This window comes from Dermacentor variabilis, chromosome 6 (genome assembly GCF_050947875.1).
Source record: "Dermacentor variabilis isolate Ectoservices chromosome 6, ASM5094787v1, whole genome shotgun sequence".
NCBI lineage: Eukaryota > Metazoa > Arthropoda > Arachnida > Ixodida > Ixodidae > Dermacentor > Dermacentor variabilis.
In genome coordinates, this window is record NC_134573.1 from 141,788,256 (window position 1) to 141,806,371 (window position 18,116).

The 18,116-nt window shown below is 51.1% G+C and overlaps 1 protein-coding gene across 2 annotated transcripts in view; it reads left to right on the forward strand.

Moving 5' to 3' along the window:
• LOC142585354 (uncharacterized) overlaps window positions 1-16,821 on the forward strand; it is a 373,752-nt gene extending 356,931 nt beyond the window's left edge. For both annotated transcript variants that reach the window (XM_075696065.1, XM_075696064.1), the window contains 4 exons: window positions 358-618; window positions 7,040-7,243; window positions 9,258-9,594; window positions 10,983-16,821. In XM_075696065.1, coding sequence (XP_075552180.1) covers window positions 358-618; window positions 7,040-7,243; window positions 9,258-9,594; window positions 10,983-13,021 — 2,841 coding nt within the window. In that variant the 3' untranslated portion in view covers window positions 13,022-16,821. The remainder of the gene's footprint in view (window positions 1-357; window positions 619-7,039; window positions 7,244-9,257; window positions 9,595-10,982) is intronic.
• Window positions 16,822-18,116: the final 1,295 nt, after the last annotated feature.

The window sequence follows — 18,116 nt, forward strand, 5'->3', positions numbered from 1 at the left end:
CGCGAAGCGTAGTCACACAGCCTCGAAGTAAATGTTCCAGCCTGTAGTAGCACTTCGCCGCCTACACAGTGATTCATCAAGTACGAAGTGTCATGCCTTAACAGTGCAGGAATTCACATGTGAAGGGGAAACCGCATCCCGTAAACTTTTGCTGTTGACTGTACACGCTAATGCGGTCGGTATACGTCGGGCTTCTGACTCCACGCGCTCGCGTCGATTTCATAAGAGCGAAGGAGGAACGGAAGAAGGGACCGCCTGAACCTTCTACCCTTCCCTTCGCTCCGCGACTGTTACCGGATTATCTTATAACTGTTTGCGTATACTCACGCGTCGTTTTTCCCTTTCTCTACCTGCCAGGTGCACCTGTACTTCTCTTCGCTGCCGGAGGACAAGGTTCCGTACGTGAACAGCGTGGGCGAGAAGTACCGCATCCGGCAGCTTCTGCACCAGCTGCCGCCGCACGACTCGGAGGTGCGCTACTGCAACGGCCTCTGCGAGGAAGAACGCCGCGAACTGCGCCTCTTCTCGAGCCAGCGCAAGCGCGAGGCCCTCGGCAGGGGATCCGTCCGGCAGCTACCCGTCAACGCGGCCAGCCTGCCGCCCATCGTGTGCCAGAACGTGAGTCGCGGGGCACTAGCTGCGTCCCGAAAAAAAAAAAAAACCCCACTACGCACTCCCATAAAACAAAAAGTGGTGTTCAAGTTCCCGTGCTGAAAACAGCACGGAAGACGCGGACCACCTGAGCAGACGGCACAAGCACTTGTGCACGTCTGTTCACTGGTTCGTGCCTCCTGGCACTCTTTTGTTTTTATTGTGACAGTAACTATATGGACACTCCATGCGCATTTCTGCCGTCGGCGTCGCCGTGAGGTTCCGTATAAAGTCCAAGGGCGATAAAATAGTCGCCGCGCGAAGTATGCTGTACGTGCGAGTGAAAGCGTGCGAGGGTGAGCCGGCGATCGCGGCGCACGCAACGGACGGAAGCGGGGAGGAAGTGCACCGCCATCCGTCGCGAGAAAGGCTTCAGGTGGATGGTAGAGAAGGGAGGGGGGGAAGAGGCTTGCTACTCCCGGGCGGCCGGGGCGGCCGGGACCGCTCCTTCTTGAAAGCCTTCTACAACGGGGACGGAGTCTGCGCTGTGTTTTCGCGACTTAGTTTGCGTTCATGCGAGCAGCTCCATAAAGGTCAATTCGCTCGCTGCTGCTGCCGCGTTTCCTCACTGCAGTGTTTTGACAACGAGTTTCCGCGGTCATCGAGTAAGATGGGTTCATGTGGGCTTGTGCGCGCGTGACAGCATGCCTGTTAATTTACTTATACTCGAGGACAACATTATGCTGCTATGAAGGAAAAGCACCGGAGGCAAAGCGCGCACAAGTGAGAGCTCTTCTGGAAAGAGTCCCGCGTTTCAATCCACGTTAAGCTTAGGCCGAGGAAAAGAAAACATAAGCACCTTATTAGCAATAGTTAAATAAGCCAGAAGACACCGCTGAGTGTGAAGGTTTGCTTATTTTGCAGCTTTTCCCTTCCGCTTCCGAGGAAACGCGAAACCGTCGCACGCGAAGCTGCGTCGATTCAGCGTCTGTTCCGAGCAACCGAAAGCCCTGTCAAACGCTGCCGGACTACTTGGCGGGTAACACATGTGCAGCTGCCACGCGCCCGTAGCTTTCCCTTCATAGCAAGAGAAGAAAGTTGTTCGCGACTATAACGTGCCTATGTTTACAAGTTTATACGGCCGATAAAACTACAATCCTTACTTCGTATAGCTCTAGACTAATTTGCTATCACAATCAGTGCTTAGCCTTTCGGGCGAAACTGCCACTTTCTTTACTATATATGTGAAACTGTCTCAGTCATTGGCGCCAGCCTGATCCCTCTTTGACGTTCAACTACTCAAGGACGTTCACTGACTAGTTATTCATTCTCACTCACTCACTCACTCACTCACTCACTCACTCACTCACTCACTCACTCACTCACTCACTCACTCACTCACTCACTCACTCACTCACTCACTCACTCACTCACTCACTCACTCTACCTTCTCTGTCCTCCATTTTGTCTCTTCATTTTTTTCCCTTTCGCTTACGCGCTGGAACATGTGTCTGTCTAAATTTTAACTAGCCCAACTCTCTGCCTTGCTTATTCTTTTACCCATCCATCATTTCGCACATCGGGTCGAAAAACGTCGTTGCCTGAGGGCCGATTGTAGACTGTAGCTGTGCGCTCACGAACACACACTACGTTGCCACTCTCATGTTTTCACACTCACTCGCTCCTTGAAATCAGTCAGTCGTACAAGCTTATCGTTCACTTAAATTTGGCCCTCTCAAGTGTGTCCACACTGCCGGTAACTTTTCCAGACCGTTACAACGAAACATAATTTCGTCGCAAAACTTCGCAGCCACTGTGTACTCGTTTGCTGATTCTGAATGTGGCATTCAGAAATCTCTAGAACAGCACTGTGTCATTAGATCCGTTTTCTTCATTTTTTTTCTCCCTCTGCCTCATTCGCTTCTTTTCATGATTTACAATTCAGTCCTTATTTCGGTCTGTCCTGCGATTTAAATTTCGATGTAACTTGACGTGCTCTACATACACCTCACTACTTCTGTTCGGCGTATTGTTGTTTGTGCGTCTTTTTTCAAAGCTTTATCTTTCACCTTCAAGCGATTCGCTCGCAACGGAGTATCTCCGTCGACCTTATACAAACGTTGATTGTATATAGTCCTTCCGTCGCGCCATATTTTACGACTCTGCGTGGATCTAAAGAACAGCAAGCTGTCGTGGGTCGAAAAAGGCAAGACTTTAAACAATCTACAGGTACGAAGTTAAAAAAAAAAAAGTTCGGACGTGCAATCGGCAGCGAAGGGCAAGGTTAATCTCGATGCCCATCGCCGACGGACAGAGCAGGTCGGCGTCTCTCGTGGCCCGAGGGGGGGCATCCGTGCGAGCGTTTCCCACGTGCTCAGCGAGTGGGGCTCCCCCTCGTGTTTTTTACGATCGCGCCGCTGGATATCGCACGATGCGGCGCGGCCACCGCACCGGCGACCCCGACATCTCGCGCTGGCATTATCGCGCGCGCGCACCCCTCGACGCCAGGGGTCGCTAGCTGTTTGCCTGCCGTTATACATTACGGAAGCCCCGAATTCATCTCTCTCCGTTTTATTGCGTTAGAGCTCGCGCACATGGGAGCAGCTGTGAGGGGTTTGCGTGAAAGAGCGATGCTTGATGTAAAAAAAAACGGGGGGAAGCGAACCAGAAGTGACGCCAGTATGGCGAGGCACTATGCGGGATGGGGGGAGGGGGGGATGAGTGATCGTGAGCTAAGGGTTGGAACCGAGAACGGTGCGCGGAGACCCCTGCTCCGATTCTGCGTTAACCGTGCTGGTGGCGCAGTGGCTTGGGCGACCTGTTTCTGAGTGCGAAGGTTGCGGGTTCGACTCGCGGCCGCGGATGCTGCATGCTTACGGCGGCAAGAATACGCGTGTACTTAGACATGTATACGGTAATGGACCTCAGCTCGTCAAAGTTAGTCCGGAGCGCACCACCTTGGCCCCTATAGTCTACCGTGCATCTTAGGAACTCTTGAAATCAATCAATCAATGTACTAACCTGCAGCTTAGAAACATTTGAAATCAATCAGTCAATCTAGTCTACCGTGCAATTTATGAACGTTTGAAATCAGTCAATCAATCAATCAATCTACTACCGTGTAGCTTAGAAACATTTGAAATCAATCAATCTAGTCTACTGTGCAGCTTTGAAACATTTGAGATAAATCAACCAATCAGCCCCCGTTTTGTTGCGTACGGCATAAAGATAGGTGCAGGACGCTGCGTAGCATCACGACGGTGAATTTTAACGCGATAGCGTTAAGGAGCTCGTGTCGCAGAAAAGCCGGTGTCGTCGGCGTCCGCGGCGTTGGCCGTGAGCGATAAATCACGGCAGGCACTTCATAAATAAAATGCAACTTCCAAGATGGGCTGGGTGGGAATCGAACCAGGGTCTCCGGAGTGTGAGACGGAGACGATACCACTGAGCCACGAGTTCAATGCTTGAAAGCGGTACAAACGCGCTTCTAGTGAACGCGGTGTTGCCTTAAAAACTTGCCGTAGAAAGTTATACTGCGGTGTATATCGGTAATTATGAGCATGTAACTTACAGAAGTCGCATTTACACGAGTAGCGAAGTACGTTTCCTCTACATTTCTTCTGCGCTTACCGCACACGCAGAGCCATCTTGCGGCAAACACAGAAGACCCCCTCCTCTCAATGTACGGCGCTGCACCGACATGTGGCGCGCCATGCGCGCATTGGGGCTGTGCGCGGACCGGTGCCAGGCGCGTCGCAGCCCCGACTCCCTCTCCCCTGAAGACGCTTCGCCGTGCTCCCACGCGGGTTGCAGAATCAAGCGCCGTTCCTTTCTTTAGATTACTATCTATCTATCTCTCTGCCCGTGCCGATCACGACGTTTGGCTGGCGTAGATCGTTTCCCCCTCCGAGACACCGAGTTCTTTGGTTCGTTCCGTTTGCTCAGGCGCACGTTTCGTTGCCGCGCCGAACGCTGCGTTGCTCGACGCTCTCCGTGTGATAGGTGGGCGCAAAGTCCGATGCGGGGCGCCTCGTAAGTGATCCCTGCGCCGTAGCGCATTGTCTTACACCCCTTGGCGGGTCGATGGGAACGCTGTCGCGTTCCACTCTTGAAGGCGAAGCTTAAGCGTCCTCCAATTTTTGCTATTGCCTGCCGTTTCATTTTTTTCACGTGATGGATCAGTTGACGTACCCTGCGCCGTTTGATCACTATCAATTCTGTCGGTTGTCTCAAGTTTTCAAAGGAGACATATTGCGCAGTGTTGTAAGTTCTCCACGGATACCGATTGATCGAGGTTAAAATTGCGGAGTGGAGAGATCGGCGAAATTTGCAAGAGACAGCAGATGGAGTCGCTACGCGCGTTAGGCGTCAGATGCGGACCCCTACGAGCACTGACTAGAACCGCGCGTACCGCAGGAAAAAAAAAAAAAAAAAACCCCGCCGCGCGCTTGGCGCCGAGTCCGAACCGCGCTCCCTCTCTCTCCAAGCGGCGCTTGTCTCCCCGTTCACCGTGAGTGAGTCATGCAAACCACGCCGACACTCTGTTCGGGGACCAGCGGGGCAACCCGACTCGTGAGCCGGGTCGATACCCCGCGCCCCGAGCTGCGAACCCAGCGCGTGCGGAACGTTCGCCCGGTAGTACTGTCGCCGTCGCCTCTTTCTACGACACGACGCCTCGAGCTCTGTGCCATGCACTACGCTCGCACTACGTTCTCCCAGACTACTACTGCTACGTCTTCTCAGCGCCGCGCCTTGTACCGTACCCACGCGTCGCAGCGGTCTCGTTTCTTTTTTTCTTATTCGCGTCGGGTGCTGCACTGTCGTGACGTGACGTACGGAGCTGTGCCGTTGCCGCCACCTTTGTGTGAGCCCGCTGAGCCGTCGAGACAGACGCTTTAGGGCGCCGTGTGTGCGTAAGTGTGTGCCTACGTGTGCGTGTGTGTTCGTGCGTGCGCGAGTGCGTTTAACTGCTCGCGTCGTGCGAAGTCGCCTGCTGGCCTTCAGAGCGTGACTCTCGCGTCAGCGCCTTGGACAAGCGTGGGTGCCGAGTGCGGAGCGTATGGGCACCTGCGGTGCGGACGCATGAAGCGCTTTGCAAACACGGGTACGAGTCAGTTTGCTTTCCCTCGTCTTGGGTCTCACCTTTCTTTCTTTCTTTCTTTCTTTCTTTCTTTCTTTCTTTCTTTCTTTCTTAGAGAGCCGCGCTGCTTGGCGCAGCGGTCGCGGCGAGGATAGCACGACGCCCTCGTGTTTCCCCCGTGTGTACACTATAAGAACCACACACTCGTGGCCATAGGAGGTTTCTCGATACTCATCTACGCTAATTCCGTACAGTGCAGTCGAAGCTGAGAGATGAACGGCGCGGGCGATGGGACAGCAGAATAAGAGGAGGACAGATGCATATTCCCTTGTCTAGTCGTCCGCGCTCTTCCCCCCCATGTTGAACGAAAATGAACTTGCAGCCCAGCCTAGAACTCTCAAAAAGCTACGACTAGCGTCGATGAACCGGGATGAGGAACCGGGGAGTGAGCTCGTCCATTGTCCGCTCGTAACCTTCTTGTTCGCGACACCGGTTGGATTCAAAACATTACTAGGGGAAAGTCAATTCATTCTTTCTTGAGACGCGTAACGAATTCTCTTTATTTCCTGCGGGGATCTGTAGCTTTCAATGCACTGCACGAAATTGTCGACACGAAGTTTTTTTTTTTTTCCCTTATGAGTACCTTACACGTTTTGCCCTGGCCTTTGGTGTATGTCCATTCTTTGAAGTCGATGGGCAAATGATTCTTCTTTTTTTCTTTGTTGCTGGAGGTTTGCAAAGAGGGGCTATAAAACGGCGGTTTGGTGTGGGCGTTGTTTCAAGGAACCGTATATTGAATCTGCCTGTCCTTTCAACGTTTTATGTGAGCTAGATTGAAGTGGACGAATACTTCATGCATCGTTGCTATAAATTCAAGGCGATAGTTGACGATATGATGAGATTTCTGTTGTATTTATTACAACTTGTGCAGGACGAACATGCCGCTCCCTTATCTACGCGAAAGGCATAGATTGCATTGTTTTTCACCTATTCGAGAAAAGTGTGCGTGATTAGACGTATGACGTACAAGGGGCTCCTTACAAGATGACACAAACCACTGCAAACTGTAACTTGCTGTCCCAAGTAAAACGCCGGCTGAGTGCACATCTCGGAGGCACATGCGACATGACTCATGTAGGTTTCAGACAGGCTTGACCAATAAATGCAAACTGAACGTGCAACTTGCTTGTCGCAAGAAAAACACCAGGCACACATCACAGAGGCACATATGACACGTGCAAGAGGCTTCAGACAAGTTGCTTCACGAACAAGTGCGAACACCGAGTATAGCTTGATTTCGCCAAGTGAATAAAAGGTCAAGGAATGAAATTTGCTCATTACTTCGTCGACTGCGCCGTCTACTTGCAGTGCGAGGAGCCCTTGTCGGCGGGTGACATGTGCGTGCTGGCATCGCGCGCGGGCCCCGACTGCGGCTGGCACCCGGGCTGCTTCACGTGCTGCACCTGCGGCGAGCTGCTCGTCGACCTCATCTACTTCCACCGCGAGGGAAAACTCTACTGCGGCCGACACCACGCCGAGAGCCTGAAGCCGCGCTGCACCGCCTGCGATGAGGTATGCGCTCGCAGCGTACGCCTGCCGCCTCCGCGCGAGACGTCACCGACAGAGTGTTTGGTCGGTGCATGGTCACGTGTTCGGTGCTCTTTTAACTTGAAAGGTGGAGCTGAGGCTGTTTTCACGCGGAACGTTGTAGCAGTGAAACCTTGGTACGTCGAATTCGCGCTTGTCGAGCGTAACCATATGTCGAAGAGTTTTTTTTATAAGTATTGTAATACTGCAATTTGTGGTTACAAAAGAGATACCCCCGGTTCTTTCACACTGCCTTGAAGTAGAATTGGCAGCCGGTATACGTAGTCGACAGGCAGAGGTCGATGTTGGGTTAGGTGGTGCATAACTGTTGAGGTATGTGACGCAAAAGGTAAGAGGAAAAAGGAATCGACAGAAAAGGCGTTAGAATGGTTAAACAGGATGGGCGCTCTTTGTTTCCACGTGTTCTTACCTTTCGCACCGTGCGTACACATTGAAAGCGATGGTTGACAACCTCTCCAGTTTTCGTGTGTCCTTCACGTGACGCTTTCCGTGGCCTTCTACATTCGCCAGCAACTGCCTTTACCTAAACCTTTGTAATAATTGACTGTTCATGATGTGCCGGAGATTCGCTTTCGTTGCTTCCGACAGCCGTTACACTCGCATTTGCAGCGCCTTACGTGTGTTCTGCACAACTGGCATACGTTTTCGATATGCCCCATTCGCCGTACCACTACCTAGGAACTTGATGCTGCAATCATGATCAGCGCCCAGAGTGCGGCGCTCGCAGCGCCTGCAGGTCTACCAATCTCCTCCAGCGCCTCAGAATTTAGAGGGTCCATGTTCAATCCCGGCTGACCTAACAACAATAACAGTTACTAATGCCACAATAACAGTCCCAGTTTTGCGCGCACGCGTTAATACGCCTTCACATCCAAAGCTAAATTGCAGAGGGTTAGCTTCACCACGCAAAGACTGTTGATGCGGATAAGCCAGCTTTGACTGCAGCGATTATTTAGGAAGCTAAGCACGGACATCTGCTTTTGAGTGAGATATCGTCGAGTGTACCGCCGTATAACCCTCCTCCCCCTTAATTTTTTCTATCTGATTATGCGGCTATGTCAAACAGATATATGCCTGACTTTTTTATTCGTGGGTTAGGGGGTAATTTCATGGTACGGACGAAATGTTCTGGAAGTTGGCTTTTCCTAAGCGAAGTATGCACCTGCGCCCGCGTGGAGCGTGGCAAAAGGCCTAAAGAGCACCCGTTTATTGTTACGCAACAAGGCATATGAGGCGTTCGAATTGCGTGCTACTGAGATTGCTTGCAATCCGCCCAGAGCACCCCAATAGATTCGTCATGGCTGATCCAGTTGAGTGCACCTAGGACTAAATTTGTGTGCGCTACTGCGGAAACGATCTGTGTCAATCACCCAGAAGGGCGCACTGAAGCTCTGCAAGGCTAACGCCGTTGTCTCACCGCTTAGCTCTATGCGCTTTCCACGCGTAGCACAGCGCGTTTTGTCGTGCGCCAAAGCCAGCGGTGCCGATATCATGCACCTCGGTGTACGGAATCAAACACAACAGGCAGCTGCTGTACTGTGTGGTTGTCTGAATCGGGCTCGAACGTACTGCGCCCTACAGGGCTCTGTGGACGAACCGCGTTGTCGACGACGTTCTGAATTGGAGCAGAGGGCTGTTGTGGGACTGTATGTATACCGTAAGGTCACGACCGCGAAACTTGCACCTGTAGTGCCCCTGAGTTGGAGCAGACGGCTGTTCGCGGTACTGTATGTATACTGTTAGGTGGCGACCGCGAAACTTGCACCTGTAGTGCCCCTTAGTTGGAGCAGACGGCTGTTCGCGGTACTGTATGTATACCGTTAGGTGGCGACCGCGAAACTTGCACCTGTAGTGCCCCTGAGTTGGAGCAGACGGCTGTTCGCGGTACTGTATGTATACCGTTAGGTGTTGACCGCGAAACTTGCACCTGTAGTGCGCCTGACGGTGGCTCGCGCTTCCCCCTCTCCCCCGAACTCAGATAATCTTCGCGGACGAGTGCACGGAGGCGGAGGGCCAGGCTTGGCACATGCGCCACTTCTGCTGCTTCGAGTGCGACCGCCAGCTGGGCGGCCAGCGGTACATCATGCGCGACGGGCGGCCCTACTGCCTGCGCTGCTTCGACGCCATGTTCGCCGAGTTCTGCGACACGTGCGGCGAGCCCGTGGGCGTCGACCAGGGCCAGATGTCGCACGAGGGCCAGCACTGGCACGCCACCGAGGCCTGCTTCCGCTGCGCCACCTGCCGGCAGTCGCTGCTCGGCCGGCCATTCCTGCCGCGCAAGGGGCTCATCTACTGCTCCCTCCAGTGCAGCAAGGGTGCGTGTCAGGGAACAAGTTGCACTTGCGAACGAGAAGCAAGGGGGTTAACCGAGGAGCCCCGATTTGTATTGATGATATCATAAGAAGCCAACAAAGACGCTGAGGACAACGCGGGGGAAATTACTTGAACTTGATAATTGAAATAATGAAATTATAAATTAGTCCAATTGAAAGTGAATGAAAACGCAACTTGCAGCAAGCAGGTGGGGAACGATCCTACGTCTTCGCATTATGCGTGCGTTGCTCTAGTGATCGCTCGACTGGTAGAGCATCGCACGCGTAATGCGAATACGTGGGTAAGTTGTTTCTTCACCTACTTTCAATTCCATTAATTTATAATTTCTTTATTTCAATTAGTAAGTACAAGTAATTTCCCCATGTGTGGGCCTTGGTGTCTTTGTTGCCTTCTTATGATATGATTAAATTGCACTGGTGCGACTTGTTTTATCAACACATACCGCAATGTAGGTGCAATGGCACGAAATGAGCTAGAACAGGACGAATCCATAACGCACACTAGTGAGCAAAAAATATACGGACCACATAGGCTCGCCGAAAAAGAAAGAAAAAAAGAATTTCTTCGTAATTCAGACGCACTAATTAATGTTGACGTATGTACTGGAAAGTATTGATAGCAACGCCATGTCTGGACATCGGTTCTAAATTTCGGAAAGAAAAGAATTTGCTTTAACGCGGCATCACTGGTCCGTATGCTTCTGCTAATGGGATCGAGTACATGCAGAATGAGATGCAACAGCTCGAAATAAGCTGAGGCAAAATCACACACACCAAAAGCGGCACTTGCTGTGTGCGCGGTGTTCCTTACTGTCTTTGGCGTATTTCGTGTAGTTTCATCTATTACACGCACTAACGCACGTTCTGGTCCGTGGAAACCGCTTTCTCTTGGCTAGTACTTGCTATTTGCAAAGGACGACCTTTTTCTCTACTAATAAAAGCTTCTCTCATTTTAGACAGGTGTTCAGTTCTAACCATGATGGCTTGCGCATGCATTTTTTTGCCCGTCCTTCGAAGCGCAAGATTTGTATGAGAAACGAAGGCAGCAGATAACTAACTATAGAAAGCACATTTGAACAAAAGTCACGTAAGTGCTACTTCAGGGGACTCAACCCTTCATTACCATAACCAACTTTCATTACCATAATTGGCTGTCTCAATTCCTCATGTTTTACAAATGTAACAATAGGGAACTAAAAAATAACAAGATGCCTAACTAAAATGATAAAACGAACATTATCTTAATTAACTGAAAACGTAACAGAGGGAATACACGGCATTACCGCTGGATCTCTTGAAGCAAGTGTATATGCACTTCATGCGAAGCCTTGCTTCGAAACATAACGCACGATGTTTTGTGTCCCCGCCAGGCGATTCGAAGTCTTCTCAGAAGGGCAACGGCTCGCCGTCTTCGAGCAAGGGCCTCGTACAAACCACCGCGCCGACCACGACCGCTTCCAACTCCCCGAGCCGCCACAGCACGATACGGCAGAGCCCTCTGCTCCTGCGGAAGCAGCCGCCGTCACTCGAGCTCGACGATCCGGTGGAGGAGTGTCCCCCGCCACCTCCTCTCCCGACCTCGGGTCCGCCTCGCGAAGACGAAGGCGACATCTCCTACGCGGCCGACTCGACGAGCTTCCAGAGGTACTCCGACTCGGCCTCCTCCTCTCAGGGACACTCGGACACCACGGCCACGGTTCGCTCCGACTCGCCACATTCCGCGACGCGTTCCGACACGCCCGAGTCCCAGGGCTCTCGCCATAGCTCCCAGCATCATCAGCCGCACACGCCGCCCAAGCCGCGACCGTGTTCGCCAGCGGGGAGCCTGAAAGGAACCGCTGGCCTGCCCACGATCCCGCCGTCGGCGGGCATCCTCAAGAAGTCGGCGAGCCTGGCGTCCGAGTCACCTCTAGGACGCATGAAGCACTTCCCGGCGTCGCCGTCTCTGACGCCCACGGCGGTGCGACACCCCGGTTTTTCTTCGCCAAACTCTCCCGGAAACGTGCGGAGGCTGTTGTCACCGGCGTCGTCGTCCGCGCTTCAGATATCGGGGCACCACTCCCCGGGCTCGCCATACGGCCTCGGAGCTCCGGCGACGCCTCCCAAGCCGCTGCTCTCACCCAACGTGAGCGGCCGGAACCTCTCGGCGTCCTCTCCGCGCGGAGGCATTTCCGCTTCGTCATCCATCTACGGCGCGCGGCAAAAGACTGTGCTCTCCCAGTCGATGTCGCAGTCTCCCGACAGCCCCAGGGTGAGGCAGCGGTTCCAGGGGACGAGCCCGTCTCTCTCCGGTTCCCACGGGGCGAGCCTTTCCGCGAGCCAGTGCGGGCGGTTCCCGCCCGGAATCCCGCCCATGTCGCCGATGCCTTCGCCGACGCAGATGGTTCGAGGCATCCTCGGTCAGGGGGACAGCCCGCGTTGCCATCCGCAGCCGCATGCCACGCCCGACCGGCAAGTGGCGTGCCGTCCCCAGGGCTCTGTAGCGGCGACGTCGTCCTCGCCCAGTGACGCCCTGCTCACGCCTACCTGCGGTCGACGCCGCGAACCCCTCAACGTGTCCGACCTCCGGCTCGGGGCCCTGCTGGCCAGTTCCGAGGTATTCGTCGAGGTAGTCGAGGAGATCCAGAACGGACCGTTCAGCAAGACCAGCAGCCACCACCACCACCGCCTCTCGGGGTCCCACTTTTCCATGCCGGACCTTTCCGTGGGCCACGCGGCGTACAGCAGCAGTCAGCACCGCATCGAGCAACAGCAGCAGTCTTCCTCCTTCGGCGTGCAGGACGACGACGGCGACGTCAGCGGCGCGTGCTACGCTCCAGAATCCCCGGGCGCCGTGGCGGGCAGCGCGCCGACGTCGCAACCGACGACGCCCAAGGCGCTGTCGGTGCACTTCGACCCGAGCCTGGGGCAGGCGGAAAGCGACAACGACGCCGCTTGTAGCAGCGGCCGCCGCGGAGGTTCGCGTTCGTCGCGGCGATCCCGGCGGCACCGGCGTGACGACTCAAGCTCCAGCGAGGGCGGATACGAGGACGAGCAAGAGGCGGCGTCGTCGTCGTCCTCGAGGATAACGGTCCACTCGCAGCCGAAGTCGCAGCGGTCGAGGCGGGGCAAGGACGGCGCCGCCAGGTCCCGCAGCGCGTCTGAAGGAGCGGTGTCGTCCCGGCGGGAGCGACCCCAGTGTAGCCGGAGGGCGCCCGCCGAGCTTCCGCTCGAGTACGACGACGCGTGCAGCACGTGCTCCAGCTCGAGTTCGGACGACTTCCCGTACGAATTGCCCCAGCGGCGAGCCTACGGCGGCGTGCGGATATCGTACGTAAGCAGTGACGCCCTCGCGGTGGCCAAGCAACGTACCAGGACTCGCTCTGCTGACAAGAAAAGCGCCGCCGACAAGAACTGCATCATTTCATGAGGCACGAGTGCGTGTGTGTGTGTGTGTGTATTAACGTGTGTTTGAACTTCTTGCTTTTGTTCATAAAGTGGCATGAGTATGTATCGTGGTCAGCACAAAGCCAAGCTTGTTGAACCATGTGCTTCTAAGTATTCTTTCAGAGGTACAAAATGAAAGAGCATGCTATCCACTTTGCTCATTGAAACATTCCCTTACCGTAATTGGAGGTTTTACAGTGGCACAGCATGCAGTTTAATGCATATTGCTATAACATTGCATTGTCTCCAGATTATAATTATTTAATGGCATGCTCCTCTTTTAAGGCTGCAGTGGCACTTTGCCCTCTACACTTGACGACACAAGAATTAATTATGATCGTGTTAATTTTGCGGCTTTAATTAATGACAAAATAAATCACAGCTTCTTAATTCACTGTTCATGAAGCACTATCTTAACAATGAAGCTACTGGCTTTGTGATGGCTTTGTGGTAGCCTCATGCATGCATTTGTCTTCATTGCAGTATTAGAGACATGAACAATAATACACCATGCAATTAAAGAACAAAGTGCGGGTATTCAGCCTATGTCATGTGTCAGCCTTTGTATTGTTATCGTGTTGTGTTGTGCAGATGATTATCTGAGTTGCTTTTGTCTCACGTGTTTATGTGTGCAGTATACATGTATTGAATATTCCTGCTGACTTGCGCAGATTCAGAATGCATGTGTATGTTAGGTCATTGTAAGTAATCACACCTTTGAAGAATATGTTGCACTGATCGTGAAATATGCAGACCTGTACAGACAAGTTTTAGAGTGTGGCTGCATGTTGTCTTCATGCATACTGCTGAGGTTAAGAGCATTACTTTTTACGATATGTATCAACAGACAACGCAGAGATTTATGCATTTGTAAAATAGCCTGATGCAATGTAACAGTGTTGCCTTTTGTGGCAAGCTGCAGCCGTGATCACCAAATCCAAAGTTTCTGGTGCAACAGCACATAGGCCAATAACTTGTGCTAACCAGGAGCAGCAGCCACGTGGAGATGCAATGGGCTTTCACCTTGAACTAAAATGATGCTACACGTTCCGAGTTAGAGCTTGCTATAAGAGTCCTGGAAATGTTTCAAAAGTGTGATATAAAACGGCCCCTGCAATGCCCATTCCTGGTATCCCAGTTTGCGTCAGGACTGTGCGCAAATAGAACACTGAGTACGAAAGTTACCTGTGGCACGTTTGCTTGACTGAGAAGGCAAAGTACGATTACAGGTGAACTAGAGAAAAAGGAATAAAAAGTGCAGCATGGTTACATACAACTGGCGAAGTATCGTGGGTATCATATCATCAGCGCCAGCCATGACAGACCATGCTTGCAGAGACGAAAGGAGGGGAAACTGTAGAGCACCGTTAGGATGATGAAAACTGCTGTAAGGTTAGACTGCTTTGGTAAGCGCACCTTTGACGTGAACCGCAACATTTATGATGGGTCTAGATGATCATGGGGAGCAGGATCGGGCAACAAGACACAGCTAAAGTGCCAGTATAAGCTGTGTCATAGATACACCCGCACTGCCTTAGGTAACCCTCTCTCTGTGTTGCTGAATGTGAGGTGTTCACTCTCAACTTTCATAGGCTTTGCTAAATGTTCTGTTTAATTGCTACCACATGCCTTATGCGTCTCAGTGCCAGGCTACAATGTTTGGGAGCTGGACAATAGATTTCGCATTCTATGAACAGGCCATGATAATTTAGATATGGCATATTTGTTATATTAGGGAAAAGTTTGGCTTGTGAAAGTTCATAGACTGCCCTTGTGTGGGCCAATACTTGACCAAGGCAGGTACTGAGAGAATGGCATCCTCAGGTCTAACTCATAACAATAGCTGGAAAGGTCATACTTATCGCAAAGTGCTCTTGGTGAACAGAGCTGGTATAATGTTGCAACTCCTATTCATTCAATTCGAGTTTCTTCTTGTCGTCCACCATTCACAACCAGCCGATCCCGGTAACGTGGGTGGGGCACTGCTCGGACCATTGACAAGGTGCAAAAGGAAATAGCATTGGAAGAGAATCGTTACATTTTCCCGACCCAGACTCCATCAGCAAGAGAATAAAGTAGACATAAGTACTGAGCATTGAACTTAAGTCCTCTGCCCCAACACTTGACAGTTTCCAGGGGACTTTGGTAGTAAACCTTGGCTCACCTTCGGCAAGGAAGGTGATGTATCAGGGTTCAGAGCATACGCACGTTAGACGACACCCTATGTGACTGATGATGTGCATTATGGTGCATAATATCAGTGTAGGAAAACAGAAGTGGTAGAGTATAGACACAGTAATATAACATAATGCATTTCTGCCTAAGGGCTACAGTCACCAACAAAGTGGATGACTGAAAACTAGACTGATCGAGGGAAGCCTGTGTTACTTCCCCCTCCCCCCTCCTCCCGAAAAACCATTTAGTGTTTTTCAGAAGCTTCATTGCTATAACAATTTTACCAGAGTATGTGAACACTCAGTGCAGTTTCATTTTCTCTGTGTAAAAGATGGAAGAATAGGAAGATTGCTTCGCCACTTGGGGCGTGTCCTGTAAGATCGCTTTATGTGAGTACTCTTGTCTATTGCAACATTAAATCCGTACCTGACTTGAGACCTTACCCTTTAGTGTTCATTTTCTCCCACTGAATTAACATTACTGCTTCGCTGGCACTTGGATAAACCGAATACTCAGACCGGAAGCTGTTATGTAACGGGTGGAGACTTCGCAGGACATGTCAGGATAATGCCAGAAACAAAGCCATTCATTACTCAGTTCAAGTTAAGAACAGTTTGGCTCGCAATAATTGAAACTCTTAAGGAATGCAGATTTTTGTTTGATCTAAGTAAGTTGAACAAAATGGGGGGGGGGGGCTAATAACAATTATGCGCTAGTGGACAAACAGATGTGCCCACCACAAAACAACGCACAAGACTGAGCAACTGGCCATTTCTGGGTTTCATCCGCCTAATATCAAAGCTGCAAACATGCAGTCGAGCTAGTGGCATGTATTCACAGCATGCCTACGGACATACACAGAAGCTTGAATATCAAACGTGGGCATACATCAAGCTCCGACGCCGCCACCTGAATATCCCCTAATCAGAACTTTTTGGCTGCATGGCTTTGCTTTGGAAATCTAGGAACGTTGAAGTAACCAAAAGGTTTGTGTGAATTAAGAAGTTTCGAAGAATGCTGCAAGCACTCTGGGCCAAATGAAAACCGAGAAATGTTTTAGTTAATCTTTCTGCTAACTCAACCCAGTTTGAATTATTGCGAGTCAATCATACACTGCCTAGAGTGTTCTACTCCCTTTGTCTGCAGGGCATGGCTGCAGACGTGGTGCAATTTTTCTAGATTGCACCCCCTCCTAAAAGAAAAGTTATTTTTTTCGGAAATAAGGAAAACTTTTCAAACCATTATGCAGTGAATCATAAGCGTTCTGCTTCTCGTTAACTACAAGTTGTGTGCTAACGCATCGAAGATCAGGGAGCTCGTTTGTACCCAGTTTTAGTATGGTGCAGGAGGAATGACTGCCTCCCGTGGCACCATGACATCATTGCCAAAGCAAGTGTTTTGTTTTGTATAGTGTACATGAATAACCCAAGCGTAGGGGGCCATGAACTCTCTGGCATTTAGTTATTTCCGTGTCTACAGCTCCGTGTATGCGCGCCTCTGCAAGGTCAGCAACCAAACTCGACAAGAGCTGTGTGCGTGCGCGTCATCACTGAACCATAGAGATATGGTTTTATACAAAGTAATAAATCAAATCACTTCTTTCTGCGGCGTCTTGATTGTTATTCACTGCCTCATTAAAATTTCTTCCTATATTTTAAAGTTTCCAACATTTTCGGGTCAAGTTGTGTTCCTCGACAGTCGCACAACCCGACGTGACAGTTCATGAAAGAGTCCTCCTGAATTACAGGTTGCTACAGCAGGATTCTCACAACGGATAAAGTTTCGTGGCCATGTACAACACGATGAAGTGCTGCTGGATTATGCCGCACTCAAGGATGTCGCAGATGAACTGCAAGCAGTAAAATTCACTGCACTTCGGCCAAACACTCATCAAGTTTGGAATTCAAATGTGGTGTAGCGAGGTTAAAGCATTACTTTCTCTCATCCGATCTCATCACCCCATGATCCCTTCAGACTTACTGTACTGTTCAAAGCGACTGATCAGTTTTTCAAGTAAGCACTTGATTGCACAAGTAGTGTGTGTATACATAAATGCACCATAAAGCCATTTCATTCAGAAGTATGTGGAAATGTACATGTGTGCAGCAGACATTGAATGCCACTGGCGGAAATTTCAAAGCACATTCTAGAACTCTTGCACACTAGCCTCCTGCGTTACTTCTAGAATGCCTGCCCGTTGGTGTCAAATGCAGCAATTCACTTGGCAAACTTTCAGATACTTCATTATAATCTGCACTCATTATATTGAGGTTCAACTTTAGCCTAACAGATGGCAAAAGTGCAAGCAGAAGTGTGGCTATGCACATCTACAAGTTTGCATAGATGGTGCTACACACATTCTGCAAAAGTGATGTGTGCCTGGATCTACATTCAGACACGACAGACACTGTCACAATCATGTTACTGAGCAGGCTATGTAAACTTTTTATTCTAGTACAGAGATTTAACAAACTTCAAGGCACCATCAGGGAGAGCAAGTCCATGCACATACAGGGCTCGTCAAGGCCGTCTATCACGTAGGAGTGGTGTGCTTCCCTTGGCGCCACCTGCTGGAGCAAGTAGGAATGACAAAGCTTGCACTGGCAGCTTTGCCACTTGCAGTCGTAACCATGACACTTGTGCAGCTCCTCCTTTCTTACAATTCTGCTCAATGATGGGGGGGTGCCAGGATAGGTGCTAGGTGGCAGGAACAGTTTATCAGTGAGCTTCAAGGCACGTCGACGCAGCTGCTCATTATGTGACAAAAAAACTGCTCACTCGTGCATGCTGTCATCGGGCAGAATCACCAAAAAGAAGGAACTGCACGAGCGGCATGATTATGATCTCGAGTGACGAAGCCCTGTCCACCTTGGAGTGCATGCTCAGAAGCAACTACGTCGTTC